Source organism: Solea senegalensis, linkage group LG2 (genome assembly GCF_019176455.1).
Source record: "Solea senegalensis isolate Sse05_10M linkage group LG2, IFAPA_SoseM_1, whole genome shotgun sequence".
In the NCBI taxonomy this organism is placed as follows: Eukaryota; Metazoa; Chordata; class Actinopteri; order Pleuronectiformes; family Soleidae; genus Solea; species Solea senegalensis.
The window spans coordinates 25815863-25842893 of record NC_058022.1 but is presented as its reverse complement, the minus strand read 5'-3'; the positions used below and the strand labels follow the sequence as shown (position 1 = coordinate 25842893).

The 27031-nt window shown below is 38.7% G+C and overlaps 2 protein-coding genes across 3 annotated transcripts; one reads left to right on the top strand and one right to left on the bottom strand.

Annotated features, from left to right (window-relative positions):
• Positions 1-336: 336 nt before the first annotated feature.
• gpr137c (G protein-coupled receptor 137c) lies at positions 337-8521 on the bottom strand. The gene is made up of 8 exons (XM_044049550.1): positions 7819-8521; positions 3941-3990; positions 3712-3819; positions 3458-3596; positions 2787-2936; positions 2142-2267; positions 1906-2030; positions 337-1812 (listed from the first exon to the last, which is right to left on the bottom strand). The coding sequence occupies exons 1-8, from the start codon at positions 8191-8193 to the stop codon at positions 1524-1526; spliced, it is 1362 nt and encodes a 453-aa protein (XP_043905485.1). The 5' UTR covers positions 8194-8521; the 3' UTR covers positions 337-1523.
• On the top strand, positions 3575-26653 carry txndc16 (thioredoxin domain containing 16). 2 transcript variants are annotated; one of them, XM_044049515.1, is made up of 20 exons: positions 3575-3636; positions 10438-10618; positions 11580-11662; positions 11746-11819; positions 12346-12420; positions 13163-13284; positions 13533-13623; positions 13846-14005; positions 14779-14948; positions 15279-15339; positions 15656-15788; positions 15868-16011; positions 16156-16215; positions 16477-16681; positions 18037-18176; positions 18924-19008; positions 20486-20627; positions 22806-22993; positions 23411-23601; positions 26270-26653. In XM_044049515.1, the coding sequence occupies exons 2-20, from the start codon at positions 10462-10464 to the stop codon at positions 26512-26514; spliced, it is 2526 nt and encodes an 841-aa protein (XP_043905450.1). In that variant the 5' UTR covers positions 3575-3636; positions 10438-10461; the 3' UTR covers positions 26515-26653. The 2 variants fall into 2 exon arrangements, with proteins under 2 accessions (XP_043905450.1, XP_043905442.1); XM_044049507.1 differs by lacking the exon at positions 3575-3636 and adding an exon at positions 9205-9611.
• The last annotated feature ends 378 nt before the right edge of the window (positions 26654-27031 follow it).

The window sequence follows — 27031 nt, the reverse complement described above, 5'->3', positions numbered from 1 at the left end:
GTGATGGCACATTGATACGTCCTTTTTCAAAGGATGATTAGTAACATTGAGTAGATGAAATCGTACATTCAATCAAGCCCCATCGCTTTTTTCTCTGAAGGCAAACTTCCAAGTGCAAATTGTTGTCTCGCAGCTCACAAAAAGATCAGATTTTTTTGGTAAAATATATCGCTTTAAAGACCTTGTTAACAAACAGCTCTGTGGCGGATTCACTCTCATAACGCACATCAACTTTTATACACAATACGCCATAATAATAATGCAACTGTGTAAAATCTTTGTGATTTGACAGTGAATGTAGTTGAAGTGTGACAGAATGTGGGCACTCCAGACTTATGCTTTCACATATTTTACTTTGTTTATATAGTATAATTGCAGTATGTGTAAAAAATTGGCATCTTATATATTTAAATCCAACAGCAGTGGGATGTTGGGCCAGGTTTGTGCATCATATGACAGCTACATTACATGTTTTACGGCAGCAAGAATGAAATTTGATAACATAACACTATATTAAACTGACCAGTATTTTGATTGCTATCAGTCCTGAAAACTGCACTAAAGCTTATTGTACATGTCAACCTGTACAAGAATCCACGAGTAAAGAAAGACAGGGCAAGCAGACTAAAGTTTGAAGCTTGCAAACAGCGTTCGTACGACTTTCTCTATGTGTGGAACGGACATCAATCACAGTTTTGGAAACAATAATTTGCTAATAACAATATAATATCAGAAAGTCTGTGATGGAAGGGTCTGTATTTGATGGTTTTGTTGTTTTTACAGACAGCCAGTGGCAAATTAGCAAAAGCTAATTCTTGTCTTAATGTTTTCAGACTTTAAAGTGAAATTAAACCACAAAAACATCTTTTAATATCAGGATCAAGGTAGGGCCCTACATCCTTTACTGCCACCAAAATGATTTGTATAGGCTCATTTAAAAATGACAACTTCCTGTGCAGTGGTGGTTCTACAAGGAGGAAACAAAACTAATTAATGTTACTCAGCATTGTATTCTAGTCCCCATTGATATGTCTACTACCCTTGGTCTCCTTCATCTTCATTTGTAGATGACCCTTGGACAAAAACACCAGCCCCAGCATAGGCCTACCAGTAAAAGTAGCCCAGAACCACTAATATCTATATTTGTACCGACTGACAACAGAAACATAAGCCACTTATGAACACCTACAGTTGCTATGATGATCTTGTACCTGATGATTGAGAGTTTGGTCTTTGTCATATTCATGCTAATTCTTTTATCCATGGGCAGTACTTTACTGCTTTCAGCAGACAGTGAAGTCTTCACACAGCACTTAGTCATGGAACAACAACTTCCCAGTTGCTGCTGATTCCACCACTTTTCTCCAAAAATAAATTGGCAAACTTATTTCCAGTACAGTATACGTATGCCCAACTCAGGGATTTTCCAGATTAGCACTTTATAGCACACCTGCTTTTATGTTGACGGGGAAGCAAAACAAAGAATGCAAATGCAGGTGATCATGCTATAGTCTTTTGGACGCTTAATTCTGTGGGGTGCAGAAATACGTTTGTGATCCGCAGTAATAATTTTGTGATGTGGAATAGTAGTTACTGTGATGATGGTGATGGTGGTGGTAGTTATTGTTCTGTGGGGTGGAGTAGTAGTTGTGATGGTGATGGTGACGCTGGATGTTGCCATAGGCAAAGAGGACAGGGGCGGTGGAAGATGGCGGTTCCTGAGCGGACGCGGTGCCCGCTGTTAGAGTCCCGTTACACTGGATGGAGCCGTACCAAGTAGATGCACCCAGCTGGGGAGTGGTGGAGAGGAGGCTGAAAGAAGGAGGTAAAACAGAAGGGAATTTTAAATTCTTAATTGATAAACATGTAAATGGGCTGTCATTGTGCTTGTTTGTGTGCGCTCACCTGGCCCGATCAGCCCTACTGTTGATGCTTCTGGACAGATCATCGTCACTATCATAGCGCCGAGGGTTGTCAAAGAAGTACGCTCTGGAGCTGAAACTGTGGCTGTTGATCATCCCTCCTGGAGCCTGAAACACACAGCATGGAAACATTCAAGCATCCCTATGTTTTACAGCATCTGAAAAGCATCTGGCAGCTCATCTTATAATTTAAATGGCTTTTTTTTGTTCCCTCTATACCAGGTTTTGGTTGGGCCGCTGGACTCTGAAGAAAACCACCACTAAGCTGGTTGGTAGCAGCTCCCAGAAGAACAAAATGATCCCAAACACGATGTAGGCTTCACCACTGATCTCCTGCACATCAGCCTGTGATACATACAAACACACGACACAACGCACTTTTGAAGACACTCCTCTGATTTGTAGTCATCCAGACTTAAAGCTGCAGTAGGCAGGATGTGTGGAGTAAATAGTTCATTGCTCAACACAGTTTACGGCCGTTCCTCTGTGGTTTATTAACTGAGTCCTCATAAGGCTCAGCCATATACTAGGTTTTGACCTTGTCTTGTTTGATGACTCAAATAATTGAATGGCTATTGAAAGGGTATTGACAGACATACAATGATCAGCGGACACACAGAAGGGACTGACAGCTGTTCTATGAACAGATTAAATGTCAGATTATGCACACACACACATACATGACGGAGCTCTTTTTAATGGGCTGTCCATCTTGAGGCCTGAGCCCTAATGTAGGTCACACACACAGTTATTTATAGCCAAACAAAGCCCTTTACCCCACACTACTAATCTCATAAATTGAATTGTACACACACAGAGAGAGAGAGAGAGAGAGAGAGACACACACACACAGAGAGACATTACCTGATCAGAAACACTGTACCAGCCACAGTTAAAGGGACTGGGTCTGTCCTGCGGGGACAGAGCCACCACCACCAGGTTGTAGCAGGCTCTGGACGTGTAGAGGAGAATCACCACGGCTCCTATGGCTGTGGCCTGGCACACTGACGTTCCCTGCAGGACAATTTATGGATTTCTACCCATTGTGTTGTATGTTGACCAGAGTTGTGATTTAAGGAGTTGGTGGGCTACATAACTAAAAAGGGACCATTGTTAAAGTTCCACAGTGTAACACTTTGGTTAAATTTGGCCACAGAAAATAGGATTTTCTTTTTTTACAATACCATGTTTTTACAATAGCCAATAACTAATTATCTTTTGAGTTTTGGCACTAACTGAAGGCTACATAGGTTCTCCAACATGCTTGGAAGGGAAGGCTGAGGTGAGGGATATTCATCTGCAACACGACACTTCACCAATAAATGTTGCTAAACTTTACACACTGTACCAAATGGATGAGGAATTTTTCAGAGGTGCTTTTTACACACACAACAGAGTTGTGGGGCTGCAGCTAAAACATTACATGTCTCATTATCTCAAGCATTATTATATTCATGTTATTCATTTCTCTAAACAAAGCAGAAGCGCAGTGATTTTGTCAACATGAATGAAGTTATGTGTACTTGGTTTTTTACCTTAGATTCAAGATAAACATTGGCAGATGACATCTTGGCAATCTTGAAGACGCAGACGGCCAGAGACACGGCGCACAAGACAAACAGACTGTCGTTGATCAGGACGCGGGCCAAGACCGCGTGTCTGATACCCCCATCACTGGAGACAGAAAGTGTTTTCAGTGACTGCACAAATCACTGTAAGTCTTCACTGTTTATTCAAACAAAACCACTGAGATTTAGGTGATAGCTGTTGTTTGCTGTTGTTGTTTTACCTTGGTGATTCGGAGTGCTCCATAGCTTCTTGCACCAACAGTGCACATGTTAGGTTCACCACGAGGAAACACACACTGAGACACAGGAAGAACAAACGTAGAGGAATCCTGGAAAGTAGTGACAGACAGTGAGATGGTGTCCAAAAAATTTATTCATATTCTTTAATATTTGTGCAGCCATTTACATAATATAAAACAACCCAAAAAGGGCAACGCAGGACAGACTTACTTGTATTTGGTAAGCTCTGGGGAATACTTGGCTTTAGCCTTAAACATCACCTAAACAAAGAACAGAAAAAAAGTTCACACGTGGTTATTTTTATGTTTATATTTTAGAATGCCAAAAAATAAACGTGTATTGGTATAATAATAAAATAGTGTTAACACCACACACATACACGTGCAGCGCTTCAAAATTTAAATAATGCAAGAGCAACCAAGCAAACCAAGTAAAAATTCACATTACATAACACTGATACATAACAGATCATTTCTGCTGATAAATCACCAACAATGTTGAATATCTGCCAAGTTTATACTGTAAATAAACATCTGTCTTGAGTAACACCCAAAGGAACTGCCACTAATGAATATTTTCACGAGTGTCTATTTCAGTAACCATTAAGAAACAGCAACTGCCAGCTGCTTTGTTGCCAACATGTTATCAGTCACTAGTATGTGATCTTAACAAACATAAAACTGTACACAAGTCCAGTTTAAGTGTACAAAAGCCAGGACACTGGCCTTCACTCATCAAGTTCACCCTCCATGTTTGCTTTTGAAAAAAAAACAACAATTAGTTAAACACTAGAAATGTCGTAAATGCCCTTTTCTCAGTCTGATTAAGCTGTGAAGATTGCTCAACATCGTCAACACTCACACACGCACACACACACACACACACTAAGCCTTTTGTGTAAGAATGTAGGCCAGAAGGAGGTAATGTGCAACCTCGAAATGTAGCATCCAGCCAACAGAACACCAGTGGATTACATACTCAATGTGCTCTGTGAGTAGGACTGCCATTTATGATTATTCTCATCATTGATTTGATCTGTTTGTTATTTTCTTGATGAATCTATTTGTTGTTCGGTCCATGAGATCTTGAAAATCATGACATTATCAAAATGATTCGGTGTCAATAGCTGGGAAATCAGAGATCACGTTTTAATCATTGAGTGGTTTTACCTCAGGCGTTTACGTAAAGTGGAGCGAAATCAACATTTTCTTTACTATGACATGACTCAGCAGCTGACCAGTGCCATAAAGAAAGCAGAAGTTTTGAGAGTCATGCCTGACGCATCACAGAAGTATTTAATATCTAGAGTCTCTAGAGAAGAAGACAGTGGTTTTCAGCCTTGTTTCTCCTTCAGACAAAGCGATGTTGAGTTGTGACCACGTAACTTTTGCAGCAGTTGTTATAAGATCACGGCGACAGGGGCTAAATGTTATGGATATTGTATAGTTTTGACAGACCTAATTTTAAATCTTCTGTTTCTAAATCTATATGTATAGCAGTACGATTGTGAACAATTTGCCAATGGTGCAGATTTCATATTGTTTGCAGTGACAAAGCGACATGCCATGCCATGATTAATTTAGCTCAATTTAAGTGTTACGATAATCGATATGCCGATGCAAATATCCATATTATAATTAATACATTATAAGGTCCCTGCCAGTTTCATTTGCCGGGCGTCACTGCTTCATGTCTCTTCGCTGTGGTTTACAGTTTACATACCACTTTTTTGTGTCCGATATCACAAACTCGAGCATCTACCAATAACGATATCAGCCATTTAAGACCATTTATAAAATATGAAGCTGTGAACAACACACTTGTGCTGAGTCATTTCCAAGACATAATTCTCCAAATGTGTAACAAATGTTGTTCTCCCAAAACAGAAATAAACAGGCCAAACATGACTTAGCTAAAATGCTTTTTGCTTTTATATTTTTACAGTCCGCACATTTTTATCTGTCCAATATCCCCAATCCAGTGATTTTGACCAGTATCAGACCGATACTGATACTGACCGATACTGTTTCCCATCTCTAGATAATGGCAGAGAAAGTTACGTTAAGAGATACCCCATCCACGTTCAATACACTTAGAGAAATCCTGCACTTTTTACTTTTCACGGACATTTTGCTTTCTTCAGTTAGACAGATATCGTGATGCATCGCTATATGATTGTCTTACAATGTCTCGATCATCTCAGAACTGATGTATCGTGATATTGTTGGTATAATGGATCATGTGTTGAGTATCATATTGTGAGGTACCGTGTGATTCCCACCCCTACATCCATACTACTATGTTTTCATGTGAACAATTCACATTATGGATAACTGCAATTGAATGACTTATTTGTGACGACAAAATCCCATACACATGAATAGGGAAAAGTGACAAGATTTGTCTGGGGAAGAATGAAGTTATGGATATCTGCCTAAATGTTATTTTTAGAGTTGATCTCCACAGGTTACTCATTTTATGGGGGGAGGGTTGATAGTTACTTCCTGCTCTAGAAGAAATTATGATATTACTCAGGTCTGACAAGGCCAGACATGAAACCACATGTAGGAAAAAACTGTTCACCAAGGTGGAAAGTCACATGGTATTCCCATCATAGATGTAGATATATATTTTAAACCTATAATAGCCTTTATAGCAGAAATAGAAAAAAAACTAAGGAAAAAAAGGTTGCACTTGCCACATTAGTGACAAACATGTCTTGCACTGTGAGACAGTTTTATTAAATTAAACAGGAGTTGTTTGTACGCTTTGTCTTTTCACAGATCAGTTGTTGTGCTACGATATAAAGTCAGGAGTCATGTGACACCGTCGAATTTATTTACCTATTCGCCACTCAACCAGTTGGATAAGGTCACACCCCACACATGTGATGTGTGATGGAGATGCAAACTGTGTTATCCCTGGACAGGCTCCAGGGATAACACAGTTACTGGAGTGCTGTTTCCAAGTGGAGGTGTGTTCCTCACACACAAGTTCAAGATTTTAAGAACAAAATCTGCCGACCCACACGTTAACTTATATGTTATTGTTTTGTACAAAGACCACACAGTGGTTGTTTATTCAGTGAGTCTAATCTTAATGCTGCAGCTGTATTGTGTGCAACTGCTTTTATAAAACATTAAAAACACAGAATTGATATATTATAAGACTATATAACAGCTTTTAAAAACATTTTTGATGTTCAGGTTGGGTTGTGGACTTTAAAGGGGCCTTTGGAAATTTCCAACAATTTTATGGACCAAACAAGCACTCGATTTATCCAGAAAATAGTCTATGGATTCATTATTAAAATAATTGTTATTTGCAGCAACAATTTTAATATTTTATTTGTGTCTTTGAATAGCTGTTCATATGTTCTCAATATTATTCATATACTTGTCTATCAGACTATGTATTTTTTATTCTATCTATAAACTATATAATAATAACTCAATGTTATTTAAAGTGTAACATTTAGGTTTGACTATTGGCGAACGTTTAATATACTACCAATATGTATGTTTGCATAAGTGTACAACTGCTTTAAAATAAGAATAGGCCTTATATTTGTACTTCTTTTACAGCCACCTAAATGGACAAACCAGCCAGAGCATTTACGTTTTCAGTTGGACAATTACTAAGAAAACAAGGCAATCAGAGATGGCAGACTTCAACCCATTCATGCAACAAGCCTCTGTCGGCCTCTGTTGGTCATATTGTGTATAAGTGCAAGTGCGGAAACACAAACAGACACACAGAGTCACTAAAAACAATACTTCACTTCTTCCTCTATTTGTTACAGTATCTGCAGTCTGACCCCTAGGTGTCACTAATTCTTACACACTGGACCTTTATTACACTTGGTGATGTCAATGTGTGCTCTTAATTAGAACAGACCTGAGCATTTGTTTGTGTGGAATATGTATTGTGTTTGCATTGTGAAATCCACTGGAAATTTAATTTTGAAACCAGGTCAGACAAACAGAGATCTCTCCTTCGTTACTTCTCTCTCACTCACTCTCTCACTCTCTCTCTCTCTCTCTCTAACACACACACACACACACAGAGACGAGAAAGAGAGTGTTTACCTGTGTGAAGTAGAGATTGAGCAGGCAGAGGGTGAAGAACTGCAGGCAGACAGGGCAGCAGTAGAGCAGCCAGTAGGCCAGAGGCTGCAGCTGGTTGGCCTGCACCACATTTTTAAAGTAGAAAGAGAAGAGGGTGGTCCTCAGCGCTGCCCACAGCAAACACAGAAACAAAAACACGCTCTGGAAGCTGAAGCGCTTGTGTCCGTAGTGCAAAATGAGCCACAGCTGCAGGTAGACGAAAACAAACAGGAGGGAGTAGAGGACAGTATAAATGGTAGTTAGACTGAGCTCCAGTGTTGGGGAGATTGCAGCTCCAGGGGACTCCTTCAGTGAGGTAAACAAATGGGAATTAAGCTCTTCTCCTGATGAAAACATCTCCACTGACAGCTCGCGTTAACACATGGAGGCTAAAACACTAAAACTGGGTCAGTCCAGGGCTTAAATCACCGTGGGTGACAGAAAGACCAGGGTATTCTAAAGAAAAATTGCCACAAAAGCTGTTTATTCGGAAAGCAAGTGGCATAATGAAGCTGCGCTCAGGTTTAAATCCACTGTTGAGTTTGAGAAAAAAGGTGTACAATTTAAAGAAACGCAGGGTTAAAAACAACAAGAGAGAAAACAAACAAGAGCGAGGTTCTTCTGTGATTCTCTGCAAAGCTGCTCTCTGCAAAAAACAACTTGAGGGGGAAAAAAACCTCCAGATCAGCTGTGATGCAGTTTTACACCCGCCCCCTGCTCTACATTATATAGGAAACTAGCGCCTCATGAGCCGCCATCTTGGCTCAACACTAGCTTCTGTTATATGCGAAACAGCTGACTCAAGAACCGCAGATTCGAGCCAGTTTCTGCGCTAAATCTTCCATGTGATTGAGTTGACCACGCCTACTTAACAAAATGTGCCACTCCATTGGTCAATCCTTTCACCCAACCTCCACAGCTTTCTCACTACAGTGGTTCAAGATGATGTCAGCTGTAGAGGTGTCCGCCCTCTGCACGCTCGTGATTAGTCATTTGTTCAAGTCAAAAGAGCTCCCAAACCTGATTGGCTAAACAAAGTAAGTGGGCGTTTTCTATGAGGAAAATTGGCATCAAAATAAGTTTTTACGTCAAGTTAGTGAGAGGTAGTAACTATTTCATCAAAGCAGGGGTTGCTTTCAAAATAAAAGCATACAACGTAAGCGTTTATGGAACAACAACGTTGCAGAATACGAAATAATCATAACAGGAAACACGTTTATTTTTTTTATCAATTGATGTGCATCACATAATCGGTAACGTGTATATAATTACTGGTGCAATGGTAACCAATTTTGGATTATGGCCTTTATTTTTTAAATAATAGTCGGAAATATGTTCCCTACTAAATCAGCTTGACAGTCACTGCTTCTCGCTACATGAAGCGTCATTATTTTATGACATACTTTCAGCTTTCACTGTGGGCCTTGGCAAAGTAACTTTGTACATGATCTCTTGTCTGTGGCCCACATCTCATATGGACAAATGTAAACATGCATATTGTAAATTTAGTGTGTTAAACGTTTGGTAGCGGCACTAAAAACATGGAATATAAATGAGTTGGCAGCTAACAAGCATAGCTGAGGAATTAGCATTAACTACGTTCCTAATCAAAGCAGACATTTAGGTTTTAGGAATGTTTTGGTGGTTTTGCTCTCGTGGAATAAGCCACTGCTTCTAAGTACTGCCGCAATGAGTCGCTTTCCATTTACCACGGATGTAATGGTGGTTTCTACCGTTTTTGCTACTTGAAGTTAGCCTGACCTCGACTTTCTCAGGTAACAGCTCCATAAGCTAGCATGTTTTGTGTGTTGTGTGCGTACTACTTTCCTCCCAACTCTGTAGTTTCATTCATTATAAATTATAAAATTAGACGAACAATAGTAATTATGTGTAACGTAGTTTAGGTCCCATGATATTACAGTGAGTTTTTATATCAAACATTTAATTATTGGAATTAAAATGTGCATTTAAAAATCGATATAATAACATTGTTGAGATGTAAGTCATGTTTCTTTTATTTTAGAAATGATTAACATTATTATTAATGTGGTTCACATGAGCCAAACCAAATTAATTTACTTTACTTACAATACTATTTTTGCACAATAGGACTGCAACCAAGGATTGTTTTCATAATTGATTAATCTGTTGATTATTTTCTGGAGTAATCGTTTGGTCCTAAAATGTCAGAAAATGTTGAAAAATACTGATCGGTGTTTCTCAAACCGTGAATTGATGATGTTCTCAAATGTCTTTTTTTGTTTGTAAACCAAAATTAAAAAAAATTATTCAATATCCACATTTAAGAAGCTGGAAAAAAAGCCTCTAACCGATTGTCAAAATAGTTTACGATTCAGTAATTGTTTCAGCCCTATTACACAAATATGCTCTTGTCACTATTTATATTTCTCTTTATCATCTTTAAAGAGCGGTCCCCATTAAAAATAAAGGAAATACTGACTTAAAGACACAGAGATTAGTCACCACTTTGAAAAAAAATAGCTGCAAATCTAACTAGTTGTGCAAGCAGGAATGAAAGAAACAGATTCAGGTTATTCCACAATTTTTCCATGTGTGTCAACAACATGTCTCTCCCCTCAGACAGCACAAGACAGCGTGTTCCTCATGATGTGGCTGTGTATTTCTGCTCTCCTGCTGTGGACAGAGTCAGGACAATGTGCAGAGATGACCAACACATCAGAGCTAATCCAATACACCACTGTGGACTTCTTCGAGAAACTGCATTCTGGGAAGATGATGTTTATCTATTTTGAGCGTAAAGGTAGTAAGGGCGTTCACTCTGTGTTGCAAGTAAACACTTAATTTCCTTCCATGTTTGTATGTGTGATTAGCTTGTTCTTAGCAGGATTGCAGTAATTTTCTATCATCAGAAATTAGCTGGTTAAATAAGCATATACTGTAGTTACTTATCAGACATGTTATTTTGCACATGACAGGTTTCAAATATGTAAACAGTAGCCAACACCGTGCTGTGATGACGTCACATACCTGCAGTCTTTGAGAAACTGCTGACATAAGTACCTAGAGTTGATAAACGTATATGTAGGGATGAGTTGATGAGAAACTCAATATAGGTATGGGTTTGGTGTGGGCCAAAATCAGTGGATTAAATGGTTCACTGAACACTGGAAATGTGGTTTAAAGAGAGAGGTCTGCAATCACTTTCATGTGACAAGGATGCAAGTTGGAGCTGCAAATGTCTGCCATGCTGTTTTAGCCTTATGTTTTTGAAATGGCTGGTTATCCCTACGTGTTTAAAGCAACAGCCCAGATATCACATTTAGAGTTAAATTGTTTAAAAGTGGTAAAATACTGTATCGGATAGTTATTGGGATTGGTAAAAAAAAAATGCACGGTTGTGATATTGGTGTTATTTCAGGCATGAAAATAGTGGTACTGTGCCATTCCTAGTTCTATGTGTGCTCATATTACACTGAAAACACAATTTACAGAGAAGGTAGATGATAGATTAAGTTTGAAGGGTAACCTGTGATAAATGTGTGCCACTGTGTAATGCATTTAGTGTAATGCAATCTGGGTTTTTCCAGGAACCTTTGGTGACTCCGATCATTTTTATTTAAAACAATTATGTTCTAAAACATTTATATTGAAATGTTAGTTGAAGTTTATTCATTTTAATAAACATGTGATGGATAAGTGCTCCTAACCTTATTTAATTTATCAAGGACAACAGCATGTAACTTGGCTCCTTTTGTCTCCAGTTTCTCCAACCATCTCGCTCTTCTTGGTGGAGCTGGAAAAGTCTGCAGAAGTTCTCCAAGACTATGGTGTGCTGGTTGGGAAGGTAACTATTACTTCAAGATTTGAATAGACACATGCTTGTGTGTGTGGCACATCAACAGCTGTCTGTTTTTTGTTTTTTCTTAGGTCAATTGCAACAAAGAGGCGGTTCACACTTACTGCACAGATGAAAGAAGACTACACACGGCTTTTCTGTTCAGGTACTTCATAAAGCATGAAGTACTTGTTGATGGTTACTCAAACAAAATCAATGTTATTTAGAGATTTCTAAGGCAAATTCAAGTTTTCTTGTTTTTATTATTTTTTTCATTTCTTTCTTTGTTTTATTCAATTGATAATGTAGGTCAGACTAAATTAAAACATGTCTGTCATGTCTGTACTTTTTTCAGTTTCAACATTGACTGAACAACATCTGAAAATGTGTCTAAACAGGCAAAAGTAAAATAATAGCCTATTGGTAAACATTTCAAATCATTTGCTATAAAATAAATGCTAGCTCGATATAGATTGGCTTTTACTCCTGAGAAAAAGTTAAGGAAAATTTTAATTGTAATTAAATGTAGTGCTATACTTTTTTGGACAGAAAACAACAATCAGTTATTGCACTTAGTCAGTATGAATGGAAAATTCTCTGAAACAGATGCTACTTCAACATTCCCATTTTCGTGAAGGAGGATTTACTTCAGGTCTGTTGGTTTTCATCTCTGCCTGTGTTTTTTGTGTTAGAGGGGGAAAGGAGTTCTTGGGTCTGGACTTGGACACCGTGTTTGACGTCAACTCCATCGTCTCTGAAGTTCTCTTGTAAGTGAGCAACACAGTTATAATGTAACAGAGCCCTGTGAAATTTTACATACACTGAACAGATAATCAAATTACAAAATTACACGCACAAAGCTCAAAGCTACCTACCAACAGCTAATAACATATTTAGAAATTCATTATAAACAAACACAATGTCTATATTTGACTGCATTTACAAATGATTTGCTGGATGGTGGCTAGGGCAGGGCAATATGGCCAAAAGCTTAAAAGAACATGAAAGTTTTAAATCAGCCAATATTGATAATTATATCAGTAAATGTCAGACAAAACAAAGCTTTTTTAAGGACAGTACACATTACATCCTTATATCTGAGGTAAAACATTCATAGCAATTATGTGTCCTCAAGGTGTGTTTGCACAAATCTTTATACATTACATAGATTATGTATATATATATATATTCAACCTTTGTTATGTTAAAATTGAAGAAAATGATATTGTGATATATTGTTACCAAATTACTGCCCAGCCCTACATACTGCTATGTTTTCCTACTGAATATTTTTTATATAAATTGTATTATTGCTGTATATATTTATTAATAGATTGACAGAATACTAGGGCATAATGTATTTCATTGCATTTTATCACACTCTGTACAGATGACAAATAAAGTATTATTTATAAACTATGATAATATCATTTCAAGAACACTGTAATGTGAATAACCTCAGGTTGATCAGTGACTTTTAGTTATTTTCTTTTCTCTTTTCTCTCTCAGTGCCATTCTGCGTGAAGAGGTGAAGTATGTCCACACAGACGCTGACCTCGTGGCCATGGAGAAGGCAGCCAGGGGGCAGAAGGATCTTGTGCTGGGTTACGTCCAGAGTCTGGGAACACATGGTATGAACAAGGAGGAGGGAAGGGAAGGGATCCAAAGGCAGGCAGCGTGAAATCAGTGTTAAGAATGTGGCCGACTAATTCAAGTAAAGTGTTAGTAATGGTAATGATGTGAGATGATGACTGTGATGTATTTAACACCTGATTAAATGCCCCATGGATTGTATTGTGTGAGGAGACATCATCTGTCTGACTGACTCTAAAGTGACTCGTCATGTTCATTGTATTGTCTCTGATTGCTTTACTTTTAGAGCACAGGTCAATGATGGAGATGGCATATGTGTATGGATCCAAATACCAGTTCATTCTAATAACAGGGGGACCAGTTCTAAAATATCTGGGGTATGTTTCTTTCCTTTTCTTACGCCAGGCTTCACACTTAAGCTAAGATATTGTTCTCCTTTGTTTGCTTAGTAAGTTTCCGCTTCATTATGCGATAACGCACGCTCTGGCTGGTTTGTCTGTTCAGCCTCTATAAAACAAGGCCCTTGCATAAAGTACATAATGGTTGGTCAGAGTCAAAGTTTGTATTTGCTTTATCTCTCCTATCTGTCTCCTCTGCAGTGTTAACGAATCGTCTCAAGTGTGGTTCCTCCACTGCAGAGTTCACAGTGGGCTCACGACCTCGACGACCTCTGAGCGTTGCCCTTTGACTCATATGAGGAAACCTCTGTCCGTCCTCAGCCTCCACTCCTTCCTGCAGCTCATGGAGGCTCCACTGGTGGTAAGTAAGATGGAGGCCTGAATATGTGTTTGTTGTGTAAGTGTGTGCCTCCTCAAAATGAAGCTTAAAAATCATATTTGTTTTTTTCTTACTTCATTGCAATGACTTCAATCTATGTAAATTAAGAGTGGATGACATTCATTAACAGTTATGTGTGTCAGGAATATGTTTAGCGTGTATGTGGACTATGGTCCTCTAGTGGGGAGTAATGGTACTGCAGGTATGCTGTGAGGTCATTAAAATGAATAAATAAACTTTAACTTTTTGTAATTAGAATTAAAATCGCCATTAAAAATTAACGATACGTTTTTAAAAAAAGATACTATTTTCTATTGAATTCTGATGACTCAATGGCTTTAAGGTGGTAAAATTAAAGTATGAGTTTTAAGGCAAGGCAAGTTAGCTTTATTTGTATAACATATTTCATACACATGGGAAACTCAATGTACTTTAAATTTAAAACAAGACAGTAACAATTAATAGTTGGAACATTAAATTACACAATTTTACCAAACCCACAATAAAAGAGAAAGAGGGAAAGAAAACAGAAAGCTAGGGTGAAATAGAGTGTAGAAAAAGTGTAGCATAAAACAATAATTGACTTTAAAATTAGTAAAATAATCTACAGTACAAGGGAAAGATTCAACTTTTAATTTCACAGATGATGACATTCAGATCACCTGTTCAACATATTATGTTTATTCATTGATCAGATTGTTCAACAGAGGCAAAAGCAATTGTGAATCCTAACTGTTAAATTTCTCCACTGCCAGTCTGAAGTGTACGAAGACCCATCCTTGGTCCCGCCCCCTCCGTTTCCATACCAGGGGACTCCACAGGTCTTCCTGTTCTCCCGCCTGCCCACCAAACACCTGGACATGGACACGGCGACCAGGCTGGCCTGGAGGCTCCGAGGCATCGCTCTGCTGCTGCTCGTACACAGGTGTGTTGCAGCTACAGGTACTCGTGTGAGCATGGACCAAATGTTTTGTCACTAATGTTTTTTTGGTTTGTTTTTATGGTAATTTCAGTTTGCACATATAGAGCACTTTTCATACACAAAGGCAGATTCACGGGCTGCACAGGAACATTTAAAAAACAACAACAACGAGACAAAGTTGTTTAAATATAAATACAAAGTTAAAAATTACAATTCATGACACATTTTCAAAACAAGCATAAAGGAGTAAAAAGAACTAATAAGGTTTAAAAAATATCACAATATAGTAAATGAGCTGCATACCCTGAACTCTGTCTGTCTGTCTGTTTTCAGGCAGAGTCCTGCAGTGAAAACTCCTGATGAATATAACGCTGCTTACAGGCTGCCTGAGAAGGTACGATGGTCACAAACCATATACTGTACAGGGATTGTATAGGTGCTTGAAATCCTTGAAGATACTTGAATTGTAATGTTGTAAAGTTTGCAAAAAGTGCTTGAAAATGAGTGAAATATTGAATGTATTTCTCACAGAACAAATAGCCAGTTGCCGGAATAGTTTGCATATTTACTGGAGGAATAAAATAGTTGGAGAGTCTAATTGTTGCGTGGAAAAAAAATGAAAATTGATTCCTGAATTTGACAATGATAAATTAACATTGTACATTTTACCTGTTTGTAATGAATGTGTATATCTGTGTTTGCACTTCAAGAGTTTAGAGGTGAAGTATATGACCCTTCGCAACCTCGATGATGTGTTGGAGCTTTTTACAAACAAAGAGAAAGAAGAGGAGGAAGATGAGGGAGACAATGAAGAGGAGGAGGAGGAGGATGAATCAGATTTCGGTAAAGTGTAAAATGGATAGAATACGAATGAATGATAAGGGAGAATGTATAGTACATGCCCCTCTGTGTCTGTCTCCAGCTCTGGACGATGAAATTGCATCAGCTGTCTACAAAAACAGAGGCAGCTTACTGGACACGGACTCAGTTACCCAACTAACCTCTGAAAACTTCCATGCTGCAGTAGCACAAAGTGGCCTGACAGTGGCGCTCTTCTACCTCAAATGTAAGAAACTCCTCTGACTTGTGCTCCTGATTGGGAGACTTCAGTAGTGCAGTGTTCACACTTGCTGCAAAAGATAACAGCTCTGTCGGTGAAGGGAATCAATCGATGTACGAATTTAACTGCAGCTAATCTTTTAACCACCAGGGGATGCTGTTTCCATGGCTTTTCTCAGCTCTTTCATTGAAGTTGCAGAGAGGCTTGCAGGTAAACAACAGCAGCGTCTCCACTTGTGAACCACTGCTATTTGATGATTCACAGAAAAGTTAGTGTAGTTAGTACAGATAGTGTGATATTTCTAATGCAGTTTCCAGCTTGCTAATAAAATTGTAACTGTGTCATTTAAGATTAAAATGTTTAAGTAATACATTTTATTTCCAATGCTTGTAATGAGAGTAATCATTAATCATGTCACTTTTAATCATTAAAAGTGACATGATGTTTCACTGATCATCAAAATCTCCTCAGATGCTGAGGTTAACGATGTACAGATGAGCACAGTCGACTGCGGGGAGTGGACCGACCTCTGTGCCGCTGAGCCAGGCAGCTCGCTCCCTGTTCTGTTTCAGCCAATCACAGTCTTCCCAAGCATCCTGGTGTTCCGCCCACAGGAGTCGGCTCAGCACTACAGAGGCATGCTGGGTAGCAAGGCGCTTTATCGCTTTATTATGCTGTAAGACATTCTCGATGCCTCCACTTAAGACATGAGTGAATCTCAGTAGGAGTTTTAGCAAATATTATACTTGGGGTGGTGGGAGAAGAAATCCCTGGCTATTTCATTGCGATTTTCTCAGAAAGATAAAAAAGTTACAAATTGGAGGCATGGTACTTGGAAGCTTTGGGAATTTACCACACAAGAAAGTTCTAGTGAAAGATGCTATCATGTCGTATAAACAGCTAAATATAGGAGCTAAAATTAAAGATATCTCTGCCTCTGCTGCTTTGATTTTGATCCATCTCTGTTGACTGACTCAACTTAACACAAGACTAAATCAACACCGATTTCCTGGTGTATCCATTTACTCATATGTATTAGATTTTTAGGGAGTATAGTGTCCAAAATGCTTATCCAATCAATTGCATAGAGTGCAGCAGTAGAATAAACAAAATGCCTGATGATCATCAATGTAAAAGCAAACAACAACCAAAGTACGCAGCACTTAAAGACAGTAAATATTCTGTTGCTGCCAAAATCTCCATATATGATAAAGAAGGTAACGGAAACATCCCACCCTCCCTACAGGGATGTTTGTCTTGGACACTGTTACAACTACACAAGAACATTAAACATTTCCTGAGAAAAACAACCACAGACTGATTTACAGAGAAGGACTGAACAAAAGTGGGAAACACATGATTTTATCTGAGTTTTGATGACATAAAATGAAGAACTCAGGGCATGTGTCACCACTTGCTTTTTTCAGTACAGCAAAATACTGGAAACTCATTTCCCACATATAAACATGTGCGAAACATAAATTATTTGTTGAAATAAACGGATGTCTATTTGAGTTTTGGAGGAGACTCTGCTGCTGCTCAAGCTCCAACAGGGCTCAACATACTGTTCATGTGGGTTCATTCAAACCCGCTGAAACAGCAGGAAGAAACTGAAATTCATCTTGGGGAACACATTTCCCATGTTTTCAGTATTCTTAGCAGCAGTCATTGTTTATACTGATGTGCAGTCATGTTTTCTATAACTTTTTCCACAGAGACATCTCTCTGTATTTTTCCCCCCATCATGCCTTGATTGGTGAGCAATCTCCTCTGACTATGAGACCAATCAGACCAAGATGTTGGAGTCATTTTTTTGTAAATGTACACTCTATTGCTCAATTTTGTATTTTCTGCATGTGTTCCAACAAGTTAATTGAGAACTAGTTATACTGTATAGTCATTATAGCAAATGTTATGGTGATACATTTGCATAGTATTGTATGTGGCCTTCTTTTTTTTTTTCTTTATAGTTACAGTATGTATGGTACTGTCTATCTGCTCACACATGTCTGTACTCCATTGTTGAACCAGGAGCTGTCCTGCTTCTCCTGCACCACTGTCCAGCCAGGAGGAAGTGGCATCATTTCTCCAGGAAGTGCCTCACCCTGAGCTGGCAGGTTATAAGAAACCTGACAGAGTGCTGGGACTGTTTAAGATGCAAACTCATGCAGGTAAGGAGGCTCTGTGTGTGTGCTGGCTGATGCATTCATCACTGATGCCTGATTGACGCCTCATATCAAATTTCGGACTTTATTTAACACCAGAAGTTGAGATCGATTATGTCAATAAAGCTACACTTACAACTTAATTTGTTATTATCTAATTGGTACGAACAAGTCACAATATAGTCTTGCGTTAAGTAAGTTTTTCAGGTCTGTGGAGTTATCACAGCAGGACTTACTTTATCATATTCATGTTAATTGCAAGGTAAACATAAGAAAGATGGTGTTAATGCTATAGAAGAACCGACCAGGAATGTGTGGTTGTACTTGTACCGGTCACCGTGGCGCCTGGCTGGATGACAGCATACTGTGGTCCAGCAAAAGATGAGCTGGGTTCAACTTGGCAATGTGTTATTGTCAGTCTGATCTCTACAGAGTTTTTCCTCTGTGTATGAAATTAAAATGTACTGTGTATGTTCATAGGGAAAATGTCACCCAGGGCATCGCTGTGGTTTTTTTTTTAATAACAATGGATCACTATGTATATATTAGGCTTCAGATACACACAGGACTTGTAAGCAGAATTAGTGAATTGTTTATTTAGGTTGTTTCACTTTGGCAACACAAGAAAATATGGAATATTCTGTGGAAGATGGAAAATATGATTTAAAAAATATGAAATTGTACTAAAGTTTACAGTTTTTAAATGCTTTCTAGAAAATGTCACTGACTTTACAAACTTCTTCATCTCTCCAGGAGTTCCTGTGTTTACTAAAGCAGCAAAGTCACTGAGAGGAGAGGTGCTAACTGGACTGCTGACAGATGGACTGGCAGAGAAATGGTAACAGCTCTGATGACACCTCTGTCATTTCCAGCTGTGTCCCTGACAACCACCTCTGTGTGCTACTGAGTGTTACTCTCTGATTTCATTGTATAAGGTTCTCATTTGCTCAAATTTCTTTTGAGGAAATGACAAAACCTTGTGTTACCGAGGTATGATCAGGACAAAGGCGTGATCTCTGAGATTAAAGCAGATTTCCCACAGCAGATTAACAAATCTACAGTGAAATTAGTTTTTTTGGTGGGTAGAATTGTAGACATTTACATTTACATGCTGCATTGACTGTGTTTTATATTACTTTTTTTCTACCAAGGACCATCTGAGAAAATGTTGAGCTCTCGAAAATAACATCATTATTGCCAGTGTTAAAATACAGGGGTGTAAATAAACCAAGCCAAGTCAGCTACAGACTTTTTTTTTTACAGGAGGCAGATTTATTCCCAATAAGATGAGTTGCTCTCTCCTCATTCTCCTCTTCCTCACATATACTTCACATACTGGTGTAGTGAAAATTACATTAGGATTGAGTGAGAGATAATGTGACTCTTAATTATTATTATATTATATTTTGTTATTTGTTTCATTTGCTTCACACTCACTCCGCTCAAAATTCCTCAGCTCCACTCCGATCATATACCCTGGTATATACAGTAGAACAATAGTTATGATTTTCCACCAACAGAGCAAGCTCCACAGCTTGAGAACCATGGTTTTAGAGCAATTCATCAGGGCATCCACTGTCTTGATTTGAGCAAGGCCACCCTGTAACCTTTTACAAGTACACCTGAAAACTTGGGTTTTACATAGAAGTCACCCAAGAAGCCCCTGTATTCAAGATGATAAACTCCTGTCAAGTATTGAAAGGACTCTTTAGTGAATGGGCTCCTACAGTCTGTAAAGGTCAACATATTCCTGTGTGTCATGAACATGTCTTATAAATATATCTTCATATGACTCTCTGTGTTTCTCCGTATTGCAGTGTTTAGATATCTTGTCGCCTGGCAACATTCCTGTGTTGCACCCAGGAATTAATTTATGTCAAGACAGATGAACGCAACAGCAGCATTATATAGTAAAGTGAAACAATTGCAGACTGTTTGGAGTATGACTGAAAAAACAGGGAAGAGCAGTTTCAGAAGTGAAAAACCCAGTCATTCAGTACTATGTTGGTATAAACGCTTCCTTGTGCTACTGATGTATACTGTACACACAAGCGCTCCCTCAGTCAGGTCTGATAGTATTGCTTGACAGAGTCTATTTTCTAATCGAGGACGTGGCAGACAAATATTGTTACATTGTTTCTGTTCATGAAGACCAAACACAGGCAGAGTAATAACAAAAATCACAGAAAGTTACCCACATTAGCAACATTCACACATTTAAAGTTTTAATTTTCACAATCAAAATGACATTTATTGAATTTTTTTAGTGTGTATGTATACACTGTATGATGGTGTTTGTCATGTTTGCTGCTCAGGGCCGCCGACCACACTGTGGACCTTCCTGTGGTGTTGGTGTTTCCATCATGGAGGACACACACTTACCCCTCCAAACTGAGTGTGTCGTCCTCTGCTGAGGAGCTGCTCGCACACATCAGCACTGCACTGCTCCATCCAGTGGTAAATCACGCTGTGTTTATTTGTCTTACTGTGTTGTATATTCACTTTTGAATTAGGAAAAAGGAGACAGCCGTACTACAATTACCTGATTTAGCGTAATAACTTAAGTAGTTCAGGCAGAATTCAATATCCAATGGTCTCCAAGCTCCGATTGTGAGCCAGTCTTCATTTAAATCTCATGGAATGAAATAGCCTTAAATAAATGTTTCTTGGAAGTTTGTAAAAGCCAAAATGGAACCGTTCATACATAGTATGTCACAGATAACAAGCACCATATGTGGACTCAGTGTGAATGTGGTCTGCTGCAGTGCACCAGAGGTCCGAGAAATGCATCATGTCTGAGTTTCCATTTGTTCGTGTAAATGAAAATTAAATGACCTGATGTGGAAACGGTTATCTTTAGTCTCAGTGTTTCTCAACCAGGCAAGAGCTTACAAGGCAAAAGGGCCACACTTTGCCTTCTGGTGGTGCTGTTGTCCTCATTTGATTAGCAAGACTGGAAGGAAGAACTGGTTGGGAGAGCAGGGACCAATTTGCCCACTGTGACTTTTATATAAAGAAAAGAACAAAACATAATTCAATTGACAAGATGGATTTCATGTGCTTTTCCATGTGCCTGTGTCAAGGCTTTGTTTTACCTTTTGTCTAAAAGAATAAGCTGTTTTTGAGCAAAAATTCTAAAAGCTGCATTATTCATACACAAGAGAGCCGTAGACAACCACATAGCTTCCCTACAGCTCACTGCGGTGTTTCCTATACGGTACTCAAACACCACAGCGGTTTAAATGCCTGACTGGTAAATAGTTGGCTGCTGTATAACAAAATTATGTGTATTCACTACACTGAAGTACATGCTTACAATATTATATCTCACATATGTTTGGGATTTTACTCAGCTCAAATATTATCCCTGAATTACAGCATTGGGGAGATGATGGCCAACTATCAGCAGTCTGGTACTGCTCATTTATCCAGCAGCAGTATTAGTTTCACTTCTGCATAGTGTGTAAATGTTTTCAAAAAGTCAAAATATTGATTTGGTCATTTATTGCTGTCCTTCGTACCATACAATAATCGTTGCGCCAAGGCAAATATCAATATTTTAATGAATAAATTCAGGCGCTCGAAACAAAACAGTCCCTGCCAGTTTCAGTCGCCGAGCGTTGCTACTTGATGTCTCCTGCTCAAATGAATGAGGGAAACTTGGGTGGAAGTTACCTGGCCCAATAAGAGGTAGTATACAACTGGATAGTGGCAGAGAAAGCTACGTTAAAAAATGACCCATCCATGTTCAATACATAGATTTTGGATGCACTTTGTTCTCTATTTGTGAATAAATATAGAAATCCTGCACAGAAATCCAACTTTTTAGTTCACACACGTGTTGTATCTTTGATGTGGGGAGAGAGCGCTTCACTGAGTGACACAAACTTAAATTTCCTGTTGGAAAAGTCAGTGTAATAACGAGATTAAGCAGCAAACATATTAAAATGGCATAGGTTTTATCAGTGATCCTTTTGTTGTCCCCTTTGTTTCCCTGATGGCAGCCATGCCTGCCTCTCTCATGTGCATTACGGCACTAGGGGTGCACAGCGCAGTCAGCATTGAATTTGTGTCGTACCTCATACAACCACACTTCCAAAAAAACCTGAACTATCACTTAACTTATCTATTCTTCCATCATTAACGTCTCTGCATCCAATAAGCTAAAAAAAAAGGTTTATGTATTATTTTGTAAGTGAAACCAGATTCACTTAAGCGTGAAACAAGGGCCTTACTTTTTCTCCTAACTACTGAGTAGTTTCCCCAATGACTTCCACTCTTGTTTAAGTTTTTATCACTGTTAGCAATGCAGTTTTCCTCTGGAATGCTTTGTGTTGATAATTATTTGCAGTTTTGACGTACTCACAGCCAAGTGTAGTAGCTGTAGTAAACAGCCAAAACCGGCAATGTGTAAATCTCAGGTATTAATCAGAAACATTGGTTGTGTTGTTTTTGTTAAAGGCATCTGCAGACATTCTCTCGAACTCCTCTTTTATTTTAAATTATTGCCTCTTAGTATTCAAGGCACCTGCTTTCCCCTTTGGCTTTGATCATACCAAGATGTTTTTTTATGACCACATCCATTTTTAGATTGCTGGAGTAATGTTATTACATTTGTCTTTGTCATGTCTCCAGCCTGAACTGACGGTGGAAAGTCTGCCATCCTTCCTCTCTCTGGGTAAAGCCCTCCTCATCCTCTTTGTGGGAGAGGAAGAGGATGAGATCGGCTGGAGACAGAACCAGATGCTGGTGGAAGAGATGAGGCGAGTGGTAAAGTTGGGAGAAGGGAAGATGGAGCCATTTCTAGCCTGTTGGATACACCTGTAAGTTTCACTGCTGTCAATCAGTCCAATGTAAAAATACCTGAGGGCCCTCCTGTAATACTTAAGATCACAAATAAGTCACATACATGCACTGCAGTTTAGACATTTACAAACTCCTGCTTCTTTGCAGGTTTTTATCCACCATCTTTATGACAAACTCATCCACCTTTAGAAATGACCATAGCCATTCTGTAGCTTGCTGTGGTGGTGTTTTGGTGATCATTTGACTGCCCAGCCTGCATAAACATTTCATGTTTATAATATTGTTTGTATTGCTGCTATGTTGAAATAGCAGCCCACATAAAAACTATCAAAGATTTGCTGCTTCATTTAACCACCACATTCATAGGAAACACGTTTGATCTCCTTTTGCTTTTTAATTGGTTATTGAATCTAAACTATTGGTCTGTGTTCCAGTGGTCATACTCCAGCTGGTATGTCTGTCTTAGGGTCATATCTGGGCTCGATGCCCCCTCTGCCTGCACTGGTCCTTACCCATTTGCCCTCTGGAGATGAAATCTATCGTTACCCCCCCAACACCCCCATTGTGGCCCCGTCTGTCCTGCAGTGGCTGCAGAGGATTGAGGACAGGACTGAGTCACCGGCAGGTAAGTAAGAGTGCGGCTGACAGCTGCATTTTCCTGTCCGAACTCGACCAAGCCCAAGAGAATTTTGACGATACCAAACTCAAACCTGAAAGGCATACTGTATTTTTTTGTCCAAGCCTGACACGAGCTTGACATGTGTTATAGTAAGCTGAAGAGAAAAGTTCAAGTCCCCTCAGGTCACGACAAGCTCAGTTCGGGTATCCATGCTCTACAGGTAAGAGGGAAAGAGTCACACGTTTGGGCTGCATCGTAATAAATGCTGGCTATTTATTAAACATTTGCGATAAGTATAAATATCAATATCTGGACTTCACTACTGATTCCGGAATGGTACTTTTTTCAGAAATGAACTCTAGGTCCATATACCAGCTGTTCTCTTTCTCTGACTATTTCACTGCCATCTCAATTTACGAGCATAGCTGTCATGCTTGTGCCTTTCGTTCATCAGTTGATGTAGAACGCATCATTTTGTGTTTCCACAGACACAAAAACGCTATACTGAGAAACACAGAGAGACCTAAGAAAAGAGTCTTCTGTTGTGTTGTTCTGTTGTCTCCTGCAGTGGCTCCATTAATACAGTCATTTGCTTCACGGCTTGTTTTATTAGGAGTAAGGCCTTTTTTTAGCACCTGCTGTCTGCTGCTAAATGTGTTTCCCATCTGGAAATACATCAACAATGACTAAATCCCATTAACCTCTCACATTAACACCTGGTATTGTGGATTGTTTTTACCAGAGCAGTTTGCAAAGCCAGCAAACATAGTAAGTGAGCGTGCAATGCAACACCAAAGGCAGGCATGACAAATGACTGCATAAGCTCAGATCAGGTGGTCTGTTTTTTTTTGTATTTCGTTTTCCGCTATTACATGCAACAAGGCAAACTTTTCTCCCCATTCTCCCTCCCATCCCCTCCTAAGGTGTTAAAACAATAAAATTAACATAGAAAATAAATAAATAAAAGTATAATACATACATATATACACACATACATATGCACACACTCACTTCAATTAAATAAACAAATAGTGAAAACAGTTATAATGTTGATACATTTCAAGAGCGTTTCTTCTAAACATTGGCATTATGTCTTAGAAAACATATTTAAGGTTTCCAGATGTCATCAAAAACATGCTGCTTCTGTTTAATAATGCAAGTTATCTTTTCCAATGTCATGTTTTCCATCTCTTTAATCCACCTTCCAATTCTTAGTCCATCAACATTTTTCCAATTAAGGGAAATCATACGTTTAGCTTGTAATATTCACATATCTACAACTCTAGATTCTTTACTTTGTAATTGTGGGATAGTTGGATATACAGTATACCCAGAAGAAAGAGCTTGGGGTCCAGTGGTAACTTCTTAGCCAATATCTGATCAATCATATTAATAATATCTTGCCAGAAGGAATTTATTTTTACACACTCCCATATGCAGTGGTACACTGTTCCTCTTGCTGCATTGCACTTAATACATGTATCAGGGATGTTATCATTAAACTTGTGCAATTTGTCTGGGGTTATGTATGTACGCATCAGCCACTTATATTGAATAAGTTTCAGGTTGCTGTTAACTGTTTGTTTCTGAGTTTTCGTACATGCCCCATTCCAATCTTGTAGTGATATATATATATATGAATATACATATATATATATATTTCTTTTTTTTTTTTTTAATTAATGACAGAGAAGACGCTGCTCTCTCTAAGGTGGCTACCTAGAGAGATAAGTCTGTCCAACTCTATATCTATACAGATAGATTTGTCTATATATCTATTCACGGCCTGTTCCATGCAAGAGTGCTGTGCTTCCATTCTCCCTTGCTGTCCTGTATAGAAGTTATAAGCACAGCATTTGCAGCCTTTACGTCAGCAGTGAGATAAATTGAAAGGGAAGTTTAAACAACAGTGTGACCCCAATGATGGAATTTTAATGTTATTTAAACCTACCTATACACACCGTAGCTTTGTTTATGATATGAGCTGGTCACACATCAAAAAATCAAGGCTCTTGAAAGTTTTTAAAAATCACCCTAAATAGGCATGGGTCATTGAAATGCTTGAATATTGTGCAAGAAATAAGTTAAGTTGTCCCGTCACCAATGTGCCCTTGTTTGTTACGACGCCACCTACTGTTTGATGCCTTGCATTGCTTCATGCACATAGTCTAGGCCTACGCAGATCAAACATCGAGACGTAATTACTGGCAGTGTTGTGGACACGCTCTCTCTCACAAAGAGATCCCATGCAGAACAATGAGCGAGTAAAATTAATCGAGAGAGCAAATTGCGTGATGCCTGGGAAATGCAAATTCCAAGATCTCTGACTCACCAAAAAAAATTACAGAGACTGACTGGTCCAAGATCCCAAGGACAATCACTTAGCCAGATGCAGAGTGTGCTGGAAAAAAGTGGAGACTCTTACATGAACCATGGTGTGGGTACAACTAGATATTTTCTGTCAGTGTAAATAATTCTGTTAAGTTCAGCTGTAAATATAAACTGACCAGGGTTCCAGTTCCAGTATCTTTACAATGGCTAAAATAAAGCTTTCTAATGCAGTGGAATTGATTACAAATGCTGCAATGTTTGATCAAAAGCCGTTATTTATTTTTGAATTTCTGTATCAAATTGTACTTTGCACTCACATGTTTGTTTTGGTGTGTCTCTGCAGGGTTGTTGGGTGAGGACAGTTGGCCTCCTGCTGAGGAGTTCTATGATTTTCTGAAAATCATGGACATGCAGGAACCGGGCTCCACCCAACAGCAAATGCCTAAGAAGGAGGAGGTGGAGGAGAAGGAGGAGGAGCAGGTGGGTGATGAGGAAGAGGAGAACGTGGATGATTTGTTAGTCGAAGAGGCAACAGATTCTTCCTCTGGCTCTCCTGCTCCCGTTGCTAACACTCACTCTGAACTGTGACAGATGAAGATTTACGATTGTGATTGATTATTTTTTTTTATATCCATAGTTTTTATATTCATATGTTTGTGTCTCAGTTAACATAGTTTATTTTTTACTCTCAGGGGTGTTAATAAAATATCAACTCTGTTTGACTGTTGATATCAGCTTCCACTTTTTTTTCTTTTTATTACAATGCTATTATAACACAGAACACAATTTTGTGTACTATGCATTTTTCATTGTCACGTTACACTTATTCTTAATGTGTTTTCCCACGGGTGTTTACAGAAATGGATACTTCCATTTCCTGGAGTCTTACACCATTACAGTCCACTGTGGTTTTGTGACAGATTCCCTATGAACTCTGTGGTTTTGGCTGATTGGCTGAATTAGCAATTTTTGTGTGTCAATTTGTAGGAAGTATGCGTGACATACGCTCATCAGTCCTGTGACTGTCCTTTTTCTTTTAGTTTCCAAGTCTACACACAACTTGAGGTCATATATGTTTCTTTTACATAGTAATATGAAGCAAAGT

Coding starts and splice junctions, on each gene's coding strand:
- txndc16 (XM_044049515.1), top strand. CDS start 10,462: ATGATGTGGCTGTGTATTTCTGCTCTCCTGCTGTGGACAGAGTCAGGA. Junction 11,820..12,345: donor CACACGGCTTTTCTGTTCAG/GTACTTCATAAA, acceptor TTTTTGTGTTAG/AGGGGGAAAGGAGTTCTTGG. Junction 16,216..16,476: donor AGTTGCAGAGAGGCTTGCAG/GTAAACAACAGC, acceptor AAATCTCCTCAG/ATGCTGAGGTTAACGATGTA.
- gpr137c (XM_044049550.1), bottom strand. CDS start 8,193: ATGTTTTCATCAGGAGAAGAGCTTAATTCCCATTTGTTTACCTCACTG. Junction 3,820..3,940: donor CCAGAGCTTACCAAATACAA/GTAAGTCTGTCC, acceptor ACTACTTTCCAG/GATTCCTCTACGTTTGTTCT. Junction 2,268..2,786: donor GGTACAGTGTTTCTGATCAG/GTAATGTCTCTC, acceptor TATGTATCACAG/GCTGATGTGCAGGAGATCAG.